The 12,816-nt window shown below is 42.6% G+C and overlaps 2 protein-coding genes across 3 annotated transcripts; both read right to left on the reverse strand.

Moving 5' to 3' along the window:
• Positions 1-205: 205 nt before the first annotated feature.
• Positions 206-5,583, reverse strand: ccsapb (centriole, cilia and spindle-associated protein b). 2 transcript variants are annotated; one of them, XM_058089248.2, is made up of 5 exons: positions 5,480-5,583; positions 4,344-4,640; positions 4,163-4,267; positions 3,782-3,990; positions 206-3,717 (listed from the first exon to the last, which is right to left on the reverse strand). In XM_058089248.2, the coding sequence occupies exons 2-5, from the start codon at positions 4,630-4,632 to the stop codon at positions 3,535-3,537; spliced, it is 786 nt and encodes a 261-aa protein (XP_057945231.2). In that variant the 5' UTR covers positions 4,633-4,640; positions 5,480-5,583; the 3' UTR covers positions 206-3,534. The 2 variants fall into 2 exon arrangements, with proteins under 2 accessions (XP_057945231.2, XP_057945230.2); XM_058089247.2 differs by lacking the exon at positions 5,480-5,583 and adding an exon at positions 4,720-4,833.
• Positions 5,584-6,251: 668 nt separating this feature from the next.
• On the reverse strand, positions 6,252-10,644 carry LOC131139311 (actin, alpha skeletal muscle A). The gene is made up of 7 exons (XM_058088801.2): positions 10,498-10,644; positions 9,658-9,794; positions 8,694-9,018; positions 8,339-8,500; positions 7,562-7,753; positions 7,293-7,474; positions 6,252-6,758 (listed from the first exon to the last, which is right to left on the reverse strand). Exons 2-7 carry the CDS (start codon positions 9,784-9,786, stop codon positions 6,615-6,617), a joined length of 1,134 nt encoding a protein of 377 aa, XP_057944784.1. The 5' UTR covers positions 9,787-9,794; positions 10,498-10,644; the 3' UTR covers positions 6,252-6,614.
• Positions 10,645-12,816: the final 2,172 nt, after the last annotated feature.

Consider the following 12,816-nt stretch of genomic DNA (forward strand, 5'->3'; position numbering starts at 1 on the left):
ATACTTTGTCACTTTTCTCTCATTATGAATATCATGACTTTTTAATTTATTGTGTATGATAAAGGCATATGTTTTTAAAATAAAAAAAGATTAAGAAATGCATTACGTATTTGGAAATTCTGTCTGTTTAGACTTAATGACGCTTAGCTATTTTGATTATTGTATTTTTTTTTTTTAACTAGTGGAGAGAAACAGAGGCAACAGGTGGAAACAGGATTTATTGAATGTATGAAAGGTAAAGAAACAGTTAATGTGTTGTGGTAAATGTAATTTCATTCAAAGTGGATTCATATTGAAAAAAGTTTTCTAAAAGATAAATTAAACCAACACACCAATAAATCAGTGACATCCTATTGTCACCCCCCGCCCCCAATTCACCTACAAGATCGTCAGACATATTGCACAAAATTTCATATATTTGTTCAAAAGTATTTTTTTACAGAATTACACTGGAGAATAATTCAGTCATAAAATGTAACACTGACCTCAATAGGTGCAACAAAAACAAGTTAGTGTGCAGCACAAGTTAACTCCAGCCTGAACTCCCTTCACATTAGTACTAATATCGTTATTAAATGTCTTTATATGGCACAGACAAGTTCATCCTTCAGGACTGATGATATGATCGATATTGTCAAGTGTCAGCAAGAACATGTTTTGGGTACTCAAATACAGGGAAAAGTACTTTGGGTTACTTCTAAATCAACAAATAGCCTTTATTTTGTCTTTATGGCCATTCTAATTTGACGTCCTGAGCCAGGGGGTTTCAAAATGTTAGGAAGGTCTCCCCTGAGGGGGTGCAATAAGACTTCGGGGAAGGTGCGGCGGCTTAAGAAAAATAAACACACTTCTCAACACTACAAAGCTAACTTCAGTTATGTTTAAAGACTTCCTATGGTTCTCCGCTCGGGCATCTCTGGCTGGCGACCAGTCCAGTGTGACCCTCGCCTCTTGCCCGAATTCAGCTGGGATAGGCTCCAGCCTACCCGAGTGAGGATAAGCGGTATAGACAACAGTTGGATGGACTTCCTATGGTTACAAAGAGTAAACATGCCACAAAATATGCTGCAGAAAATTAGATTCCTAAGCCATTTTTCATAACAATTCTAATGACAAGCTTTCAGGCTGGTTCATGTACCAGCACATTACCACAATAGCCAGTGCCAACGTTACCAGTTCATTTACTACTATGACAGGTCCAGTGATGCACAGTCTTCACTGACAGAAACATTCTTAACAAAGTGACTGACTCAAGTATTGCTTCCATTCCATTCATCCATGTTCTGTGCCGCTTATCCCAACTCGGGTCGCAGGAGTATACTAGAACCTAACTCAGCTGAGAGGCACCAGGTACACCCTGAACTGGTCGCCAGCCTATCGCAGGACACAGTAGACAATAATTCACACTCACAAACAATTTAGAGTCAACAATTAACCTAACATGCATGTTTTTGGAATGTGGGACATTCACAAACAAACCGGATCTTTTCAATAGCCAAATGAGGAAAAGAGTCAGTCATAGAGTAGTTTTGTATTATAATATTCTTGTGTGGAAAACTTTGCACTAAAACCTGTTCAGCACGGAAGTTCATTGTAGCCTGCTTTGTTTCTTAATGTTTATACATGTTCAAATCACATACACAGAATTTGTACAAAATACACTATTCCCTCGTTTAGGTTAGGTTCCCAAAATAGCCTGCAATAAGTAGCCAACTTTATTTGATCACTATTGTTAAACAGTAAATGTTTTAAGGCTGTAAATCCCCTTATATACTTCTCAGATAGGCATGAACATTTTCCAACTGGTCCAGAACTCTCCTGCCCGGATTTTAATCAGAACTTTTTCATTTCATGACATTTCCCCTTATCCTACAGCAACGTCACTGGCTCCCAGTCCAGCAGATATACAGTACCAACTCCCTTTACATACCTTAAGAAGTTACAGAACTTCAGCCCTCCGTACTTGACTCACTTCCTCCACATTATCACCCCAGCTCCCTCCCTCAGGTCCTCCTCCTTTCACCTCACTGTGCCTCTGCCCGCCTCAGCACCATGGGGAGCAGCGCTTTCAGGTGCTCTGCTCCCAAGATCTGAAACCCATTACCATCCCATATTAGATATACTGACCCTTCATACCAAGACTCAAAAATTATTTTCTCACACCCTAACCAAATTTCAAATTATGTCTGAATTTTTTTGGACACAATAATGTCACAATCTGCGAGTTAGACAGCACGACGGTTTGTTTTAGTTCTTGTTTCCATGCCCCAGTTCCTGTTTGTATACCCTTATTTTGAAATCACTTCTGCCCGACTTTGTTTTCGGTTCAACTTGCCTTGTTAATCACCCACACCTGTTCCTAGTTTGAATCACTCTCCTGTGCACTAGGTTGTGGAAGTCTTTTTCTTTATATGCTCCTTGTGATGGTGTCCTGTCTGCGTTGCAGCAATTGGTAAAAGAAAATATACTTGACCTGCAATCATGTCTCCTACTCTCTGCATCCTGGGGTCATGCCACAATGTCGAAGCTAACATGTAACATAATAAGTCATGAAGTGACTCACCATATTCGCTGCTGTGACCATTCTTCAGCTTGGCGCTGTTGGACTGTAGCATTTTTGTATCCTTGTTAAAAAAATACTACTCCTTGAACCGACGATTCATTTAGCCGATTTAGCTTTTGGTTTAGGTTAGTGGCGATTAGCAAGCAACTGACGCAGTAAGGTAGTTACTTCGTATGAAGGAGATTGACAATGGTCTAGAGGCAATCAGGACCGCAGAATACAATAGGCGGGTTCTCCCTGAGCCAATAAGGACTGTTGTGCTTCTATATTTTTCCGGCTATTGTCTGCTGCGAGTTCCTAATATGCTCGTAAGTAAACACACAGATCGATGGAGCTACATACTAACTACTGCTACATGCTAACTGTAGCAGTAGTAAATATAATAAGACACACCACAGAGCATCGATAGAGCACTCGAATACAACACAATGCTCATTCATATACTGTTTGAAACAAATATGCAAATTTGAACAGCGTAACAACGAACCGGTGAAAGGTGAACCACAACGTAGCGAGGGAACACTGTAGTGAGGCGATAGTGATATATTCTAACTCATATTAGTGGTAAATCTGAATTCATTCCTCCTAGTGATTATTTCCAAGATAAAATTAGTTAAGGCCAGGCTGGCTTCTTGAGACAGTTTTTTTGAACGGCTCTTTGAAAGGAACGGCTCACCAAGATCCAGCTCTCCTCAAAGAGCCATAAATCCCATCTCTAACCGGAACAAAACCCACGCACGCATTGGGGAGCATATGCTAACTCCACAGAGAGATACCCAAGCGAAGATTCAAACCCTGGTTTTCCACATTTCCTGATGGGCAACACCCTAACCACTCATTGGCTCAAACATGGCTTCAAAGTTCCTAAATATGTATTAATACCCATTAAGTTAATGGTGATTGCCACTAATGTTCCTGTTAGAAGATCCGGAGAGTAACTTTCACTGTTTATGAGGTTGTCTGAGTGCGTTTCATCGGGTGCGAGCAGAGAAGCAGCGCATGTACTCCGTGAGCCAAGGGTTAAACTCAGGCTGAACCGTCTTTCTGGCTTTGTGCAGATCCGCTGACTTGGTTCTGCGGCGCTCGCTTCTTTCAGTCTGGACCTGTCGCTCCGCTTCCCTTCTGATCTTTGCCCTCAGAGCGGATGCATGGATCTGCAAAGAAACATCCAGTGTTAGGATCTGTTGTGTAGGTGTACAAGGGGGGGGCGGGTGTTACCTCACTGGTTGAAGCAATAGGGAGAACATTGTGCGTCTTTCTGCCTGCAGTGTCAGCATCCTTCTCGCCAGAAGCATACATAGCGAAGGGATGTTTACTGTCCTCGTTAGGACGTTGCCGTGTAGTCGACTGTACCCGCTGAAGACGTGACAACTTGGAAGGTTTCCTTGGTTTAAGCTGCTGCAGCGGTGGAACCGTGGGACCTTTTTCTGTAGGAAAGAAAGACAAGACGTAGAAGCGGTAAAGTGATAAGAAAGTCAGTTTTCTGGCTGGAAAGAAAAAGTGTTGGACATATTTAACATTTTGAATTATTTTTTATTCATATACTTTATATTATTATTACATTGTGCAGACATTGAGGGTAAGCTCTTCGTCAGATACCTGCATGTGGTTCCCTGTGAGCTTCATTTTTGAACTGTTTAACAATACGCACTCCTCTGTGCTCCTCCGGTGCACAAGACTCTCTGACTCCATCATCACAGCAGCCTAGCAAGACAAAGATACATGGAGATTGGAAACAAGACTAAACCATACATATATGGTTTGGAAATCCCATTCTTACCAGCCCCCTGCTCGCCCCCCAGCAAGGGCAGTCTGGGTAGATCTCCTCTGGCCCCCTGGCACTCCTCTAATTGCGTCCCCAAAAGGTCTTCACCTCTCTCAGGTGAACCTCCTTCTACGGAGTCAGAGTCCGTATCAGAGCCACTCCAGAATAAGGGCCTGTGTGATTGCTCCAGGAGTCTCCGGCTCAGCCTGTACTTCAGCAGCTCCTCGTAACACTTAGCATAAGACTCCCATTTGGGGTCTTTGAATTTCTTCATGTACTCCGAGCGAACCTTTTTGGTCACCATCTTCTTACCTGCACAAAGTAAACAATCCACTAATGATTACTTGCGTTTGTAGTATTTCAAAAATGCTTCATAAAATGCAAAAGATACCGTTTATTCTTCTCATTTTCAATACGCGTCGCCACTAATGTTTAAACAAAAATAGTTGGGAAGCGCTCAACCAATGGCGAAGCAGAGAGACCTCCGGATGACGCCTACTTCCGCTTTTGACCGGAAATATGATTTATAATCTGTATGAGAATTAACACAAATGTCTGATCACGAACAAGATAACATCAACATTATATGGTGTGTCAACATTGGTAGTTTTTTAATATTATTGAATTGAATATAGGACAAAAATTGAGCAGTTAAATGCTTAACACCGGAAGTGTAGTTAAACGATGTAAACAACCCCCACTGTGATTGGCTGAGGACATTTAAATGGCTGCCATAAAAACCTTTCCAAATTAAAAGCAGCAAATGAAATCATTGCAGGAAGGGGCTGCTGCAAAAACACCACGACATCAATTATTCCAATACTGTGCCGTGGTAAGGTTTATCTCAAGTATCTTTTAATTAGCTTATCGGAAAGCGCCCAATTTAAATGTCTTTTACACTATAAATTATTAGCCGTGTGCTAATAATGGTGTCCAGTTGTTCTACAGCGATGCAATTAACTTCAAATTCGTGTTACTGTTATTTATAGACACCCCCCCATGTCGATAATCACTTAGCTACGTACCTAGACGAAATATGGTCTCCTCGCTGTCAGAGGATATGCACTTGCTGACAGCCCTAAAGAACATTACAGTAGAAAACCCGCCTTGTACGCCTCCTCTAAATCGGTGCACAGTTTAGTTATACTTACACTAGGCTCGGGTTTCACGGAAGCTGAGAACAGATGGCGTTCATGTTTTTGCTGGAGTGTAATGCGTCTCTTAAGCTCCGCCCACTCCGGGGGTGTACCTTTAAAAAGCAAAAACACCCTGCAACAGGTGGCCGAGGTGTCATGAAGGATGCATGCAGCTATTGCAGTGATAACTATTTGTAGCAGATGGTCGAGGAAATTCATTTTTTTTTTGCTTTAGCAGTGCTAATATGACAATGAATAAATATGTATTCATTACAAAAACTGTGACTATAACAATTATTTTGAACCTACATAAAATGGAAACTTAATTAATGCAAAATGAGACAACCAGTGATGAGTTCATACACTCCAACCTGCTGCCTGCTTTATAAGGCCTGCAGGCTGGCAAAGACGTGGGACTGTGCCCATGTTCCAGTTTTGTCTAAAGAAGGCCCGGATCCACTCACACAGGTCTTAAAGTGTCGCGTGTCCGTCGTGCACTCAAGGTCCAAAACCGACATGCTGCTCCTGTTGCTTCTGCTTAGGCACATTCCTGGCAAGTCAGACTTGCCTTTCCCTGGAACCTGCAACCCAACCACAGTGGTTGATAGGATATGGAGAGATGGTATGTCCTCCTGTCTATGATGGATGGACCCCTGTCAACTCCTCCCTGGCTTAGATGTTTGCAACCTGTCAACCCTGTTTGACCCTCTTGGACAATTTATTATTGTGTCCCTCAGATTTTTTTAGACAATTATTACATCCTATCGAAAATAATAAAGCAGGGTCGGAAATACCAAATGATGGACTTTAATAAATTATTAATAGGTATATACACTTACATTCACATGTGTTGGGCAACATGTTGTTGTTGTTATTTTTTTATTAAAGTTTTTTTTGGTTGGATGCATGGTTCAGAGGTGTTTTTTTCACAGCCTTTCTCCGTACAACACAGGCAACAGACAGCTACAAAATATGCATATTTGTTGACACAATGCATAGTTAAGAACAGCACAGACAGGCAGTCCATTGACAGCAGTGTGTTGCAGTGCCGCAGAGGTCGAGCCTCTTCTTTCCTTCTCCTTGTTTTCGCTTGATCTCCGCATAGCTGGTGGTGGAGATGATGGAGAAGCTGGGGTTGAAGGGTGAGGACTTAGAAGCACTTCCTGTGGACAATGCTGGGGCCAGCCTCGTCGTACTCCTGCTTGGAGATCCACATCTGCTGGAAGGTGGACAGGGAAGCCAGGATGGAGCCACCGATCCAGACGGAGTACTTCCTCTCGGGAGGAGCAATGATCTGGAGGAGGAGAGGTTGAGGTCAGTAATACGTCAGTACCCAACATTCATCATCATCGTCCAACTCAAAATATGCTTAAAATGTGAAAAATATAAGAATGCACTCTGAATAACAATGCAATATGCACGAGAAATATGTATTTTTTTTCCAAATAATGTCGAAAAAGACGACTTTGTGTGTGAGGGGAGCAATACACCTCCAGGTGACGCTGTTTTCCCTTTTCTAAAAGACTTTTTATACTTACAGAGTGCTGCAATTCACTTGTGAAATATCTATAAAGTAACTTGCATTTCTCATAATCTTAATAAGGTTGTTATTGGATTGATTTCCTAAATGTGTGATTTATGTGGCATTCCATTTAGTGGGCGTGGTTTGCCGATGTCTATTTTTTTAATTGGCCCACAAATTCTACCAAGTAAGAGTTGCTACATCATTAAAATGTATCTTCTGATGTTTTATAATGCAATATGATGCAATGCATATGATGCAATGCTTTAGAAGTGGTGGGGGTTCAGTTGTTGTGACATAATGTACCTTGATCTTCATGGTGCTGGGGGCCAGGGCAGTGATCTCCTTCTGCATACGGTCAGCAATACCAGGGTACATGGTGGTACCACCGGACAGCACATTGTTGGCGTACAGGTCCTTACGGATGTCAATGTCGCACTTCATGATGCTGTTGTAGGCGGTCTCATGGATACCAGCAGACTCCATACCTGCGCAGGTGAGGAGAAGTATTAGGATGATCTTTGATGAAAAGGGGTGGAGTCACGTTTCTCCAGTCTCTTAATACCGGGACGTACCAATGAAGGATGGCTGGAAGAGGGTCTCGGGGCAACGGAACCTCTCGTTACCGATGGTGATGACCTGACCGTCGGGCAGCTCGTAGCTCTTCTCCAGGGAGGAGGAGGAGGCGGCGGTGGCCATCTCGTTCTCGAAGTCCAGGGCCACGTAGCACAGCTTCTCCTTGATGTCACGCACGATCTCACGCTCGGCTGTGGGGTGGACATGTTGGTGAGCGTTTGGAGAATACACAGAATACAACAGCTAAGCCATCAGACACTGAATGGTGCGTAAAGTGTGAAAACTTTGGAAATTATGACGCGTACGGTACGCCGATTTGCTCTAAAGTTATTTACTGTGCTGAAATGCAGGAAAACGCATTTAATTAAGATAAATATTAACATACTGTACTAGCCTCAAACATCGCAGTCACTTTATGTACTTGTAAAAGATGTCAACTTTAGACACATTAAAGTGCTGTACACGTTTTGTGGCTTAAAATAGTTCTTTCATTATGATCACTTTTATGATAGTTACATTTAATTTTCCCCAATTAATATCAGTAATATTTGTCACTGATTGTTTGTGAGAGCGAACTAAAGTACATTCATCACTTGTGTAAATCTCCATTATCGTTATATGATGTACAGCTACCGTATAATAATTTGATTTCATTACTTTATTACTCTTGAATTGTCGCTTTTGAGAAATACCATTGTGAGGGGTTCAGGGTCCACTGTAAACGACAATTCCTTGCACAATGAGAGCCGGTAATGATGTTTTTTGTTGCTGCTTACCGGTGGTGACGAAAGAGTAGCCACGCTCGGTCAGGATCTTCATCAGGTAGTCGGTCAGATCGCGACCAGCCAGGTCCAGACGCATGATGGCGTGGGGGAGAGCGTAACCCTCATAGACTGGGACGTTGTGGGTGACACCATCACCAGCATCCAGCACAATACCTATAAAGAGGCAGGGAATGCAAGGAGTTGACTAAGGAATATGCAGAGAAAGACATGTTGGCTGTGCGTAAAGTTCGTGCGTAAAATATGTGCGTAAAAGAGCATGAATGAAATTACATGTTTTAACCCAAATTTCTCAAGTACAGTATTTAATTAGTAGATGTATGGAGGTGTACATGAGTGGTGCCCTCACCGGTGGTACGGCCGGAAGCGTAGAGGGACAGCACAGCCTGGATGGCCACATACATGGCGGGGACGTTGAAGGTCTCAAACATGATCTGGGTCATCTTTTCCCTGTTGGCCTTGGGGTTGAGGGGAGCCTCGGTGAGCAGGGTGGGGTGCTCCTCGGGGGCCACTCTCAGCTCGTTGTAGAAGGTGTGGTGCCAGATCTTCTCCATGTCGTCCCAGTTGGTGATGATACCGTGCTCGATGGGGTACTTCAGGGTGAGGATACCCCTCTTGCTCTGGGCCTCGTCACCGACGTAGGAGTCCTTCTGACCCATACCGACCATGACACCCTGAGAGACGGGAAGGGAGAATATGATTTTTATCATGAAAACATAAATCTGGGAACATGACAGCAGAATGTGACCTTGCTCTTAATAGAGTGGTGGCTTCATAGTGAAGCGAATGGCGACCATTGTGCAAATGTGCTAAATAACAACGCAGGTCACAGAGAGAAAGTGTGCAGCGTCACTTCATCTGGGACTAATTTTATCCCAAGGAGGCAAATTCCACAGTGCAAGGATGCCATGACTTATACACATTGCTGTCCTCGCATTACAGTTTAGAGTATCACTCCTGGAAATTATACATAAATATATTTTTAATTTTTTAAGAAAAATATTGTTGTACGTTACAATACCTTTAATTTATAAACATTATTAACATTTTCAAATGATTAAAGTCATATTGTCGATGGTGGGTTAACTCTTTGTTACTCCTCTTATCTGATTGGCTGAGAGAAATCACGTGATTTATCACTGACCTATCAAATCGCCCGTGATAGATTGTTACTATCAGTACAGTCCAAATCACAATACATACTTTTACTCATATGCCTTGGTATTTAAATTATATAAAAAAAAACATGTTTTAGCTCTTCCCAATATTAGTGTGTGTTGATACAGTGTAATTGTATTCTGCTAAGTGCCTACCTGGTGACGGGGGCGGCCAACGATGGAGGGGAACACAGCCCTGGGGGCATCGTCTCCGGCGAAGCCAGCCTTCACCAGGCCGGAGCCGTTGTCGCACACAAGGGCGGTAGTCTCATCGTCGTCACACATGTTGGCTTCTATTGGGAAAAGGGTACATTTTTAAGACTTAATAATGAACAATATATGTTTTACTTGTTCTCATATACCCCAAACTACAATGAAACGTGACAAACGTCACGTGGCCCCTGGTGGTAGCCCAGTCAAAATTTTGGACACACTTCGTCATGTTATGGAATGCGAAGGTGTCCCTAAACTTGTGACTAGTATTGCACAACTATTGGAAAACTAACCAAGTGAAATACATTTATAGACTCACAACTACAACCACAAAGATACAAGTATAATCTGTCAATCAAAAATACATAGTTATTACAGTTCAGTCTATTCAGTCAGGTTTACTATTGGCTACTGGCTAACTAGCTAAAAAACTAAGCATGATTTTGTTAGCGTAACACACACACAAGATAAAACAACATTAACATATTATTTTTGGGGCTGGTTTTAACAAAAACAACTATGAGAATAAGTTGTGTACAAATATATAAATTTGAAATTGCAATATAATAATTCCTTAATTTTCACAATTTTACAGTAGCTTCCAATTTTGCTATTATTATTATAATAATAAGTAGCAGTATTTTACATTAAACCTGACATTTCTACTTCCCTATCCCCACTGATTAGTCCAGAGTGGCTTCTCCCTTGCTGGTTCTACCCTAACTTGTCCCCCCTTCCCTGCCTGGATGTGCCCCTTCAGGAGTCCCGGCTTCTTCCTCTTACCTTAGGGGAGTGTCTGCGGCTCGGAGAGAGAATGACCCAACCAGTGCTGCTGCTGAACCAGCTACAGTCCTCCCTACTGCCAGGCCCTGCTTATATACACACCCTTCCACCATTCACAAAAGGTGCCCACACCGGCCCTCTGCCATATTAGGATGCTGCCAGGGCTCAGGGACTGGGGGTGCAGAGTGTGTCACAGCCATCCATCAACTTTCAGATGGAGAGGGGTGGGGGTCATGAGTGACAGCACGCGTCCCGGACTACAAAGAACCCCCCCCTCCAACCATACATGGAACTGTCTCTTTGACCTCCCGTAGAGGCTGGCGGGCACTCCTCAGGGCCGTATAAGGAGCGCACAGGCCCCTGAGGGTGGGTGGTTGGTTGGTGGGGTGTGTTTTCCAGGGAGAGTGTGGCGGATGCCAGTTGCTACCAAGCTAAGTTGCTGCAAGTATAGGCCTCATCCAGCCTTAAAATGGAAAAACGCTGCCATCATCACGGGGGGCAAAGGTCAATCATAGAAGCAATGCAATTAGTAGACGCTTGATTAAAGTGCATGCAGAAAGATCATAGCAGGTTTGCATTATGTGACTGCAAAATGATGGCATTTAGAGTTTAATGTGTACTATGTCAATGCAAAAGGCATTGTGCATGTTGTGAGTATAGCTGAGTGTATTTTAACACAGAATGATATTCTGAATTGCAGTAAATGCCGTTATACACAACACATGGTAGCATTACTACCATGCCTAATGGTCAGAGACAACATCAAATCTACCCAAGCCTAATTGCGTAAATAAGGATGGAAAGCTTATCCGTCTGCAACGCTGGAGCACTTGGATTAATTATAACTCACCCAAGTGTGTGTGTAAGCATAAAGGAAGGGTGGAAACGCAATACAGTGTGTACATGCAGTGCACATATGTATGTGTGTGTGTGTGTGTGTGTGTTAGCAGGTGTGACCGGCGTCGGCATGAGGGGCCGCAAGAAGTGAAAGAGGAGCAGCCAAGGAGGTTAAAATAAACTCTTGGACAGACTTGGAGGGAGGGCAAATTATAGAAGAAAAATAAGACAATTAGAATGTAGAAAATAAATAATGATGGTAGAACAACAAGATGAATGCACTCAACAAAAATATAAACACAACACTTTTGTTTTTGCTCCCAGCTTGAACCCAAAGACGAACCCTAATTTTTTTCTATGTACACAAAAGGTCTATTTCACTCAAAAATATTATTCACATCGCTGGCTAAAGGGTGCACTTCTCCTTCACCAAGATAATCCACCCGGCTCACTGGCTTGGCATATCAAGATGCTGATTGGACAGCCTTAGGCTGGCCACAACAAAAGGCCACTACAAAAATACACAGCACAATACCACAGATGCTGCAAGTGTTGTAACCACACCATCTCATGAATGATGGGAGCAAAAGGGTTGTGTTGATATTTTTGTTGAATGTAAATAGTTGAGTGTAAAGCTAAGTCAATAAATAAATAACCAACGCTAAACATAGTAACTAAATAGCTTGATATAAAAAGAGGTAGCAAACTAGAAGACAGATGTCTACAAGGATACATATAGAAGCAATGAGTACTCAACAATAGCACCGATATAGTGATCTAATCTCAAATGTCATCAAGTATATGTGTGGAATGCAATTGGCCCGATAGCATCTTTAGCCTGCATGTAATAACATGGCAAATATTTTGACCTCTCATGTAATATTGAAACATAAAACCATCTATCCTCTTAAGATGTACATAAATGGTCAAGGCTCTCCATGTGTATTGTTCACTAATATTCCAAGAAAAATAGTCTTGGAGGCGGAGGGCCACGCTGTGGAGGAAATGGTTAGAAAGGAGGACGTGTGAAAAGAAGGAGGCGCCCACAAATGTAAAGTAGTGAGTGTGCATGAATGTGTAGTGGGAGGAGGCGGCGGCAGCAGCAAGGTTGAGCTACTTTTATGCACTCCATGTGTGCCATTTTGGATGAGGGTGCCTGCAAAAGACCTAAAATGTAAATGGACAGGCAGTTGTCAAGCGTGCTTGGGAGGGGGAGAGAGAGGTCAGAAGGGGCCAGGAGGGAGGAGAAAGAGAGAGACGAGGGTGTGTGTGTGAAGCAGGTGTCAGGGTAAAGAAGTGTGTGTGTGTGTGTGTGTTTCAGTGGATATGTGACGAAGCCAGCTGACGGACCTTGAGTATTTTTCAGCTCGGTGAAGTTTGAAGAGCCTGAAAGGAGATAAACATTGTATTGATGCCATTTCAGTGAGTCGAAGTATGTGGATGAAACATCATACTTGTATAAAAAATGTATATTATTTGTAT

The sequence above is a fragment of the Doryrhamphus excisus genome, linkage group LG13 (genome assembly GCF_037039965.1).
Source record: "Doryrhamphus excisus strain RoL-2023G ecotype Guam linkage group LG13, RoL_Dexc_Guam_v1.1, whole genome shotgun sequence".
NCBI classification, from domain to species: domain Eukaryota; kingdom Metazoa; phylum Chordata; class Actinopteri; order Syngnathiformes; family Syngnathidae; genus Doryrhamphus; species Doryrhamphus excisus.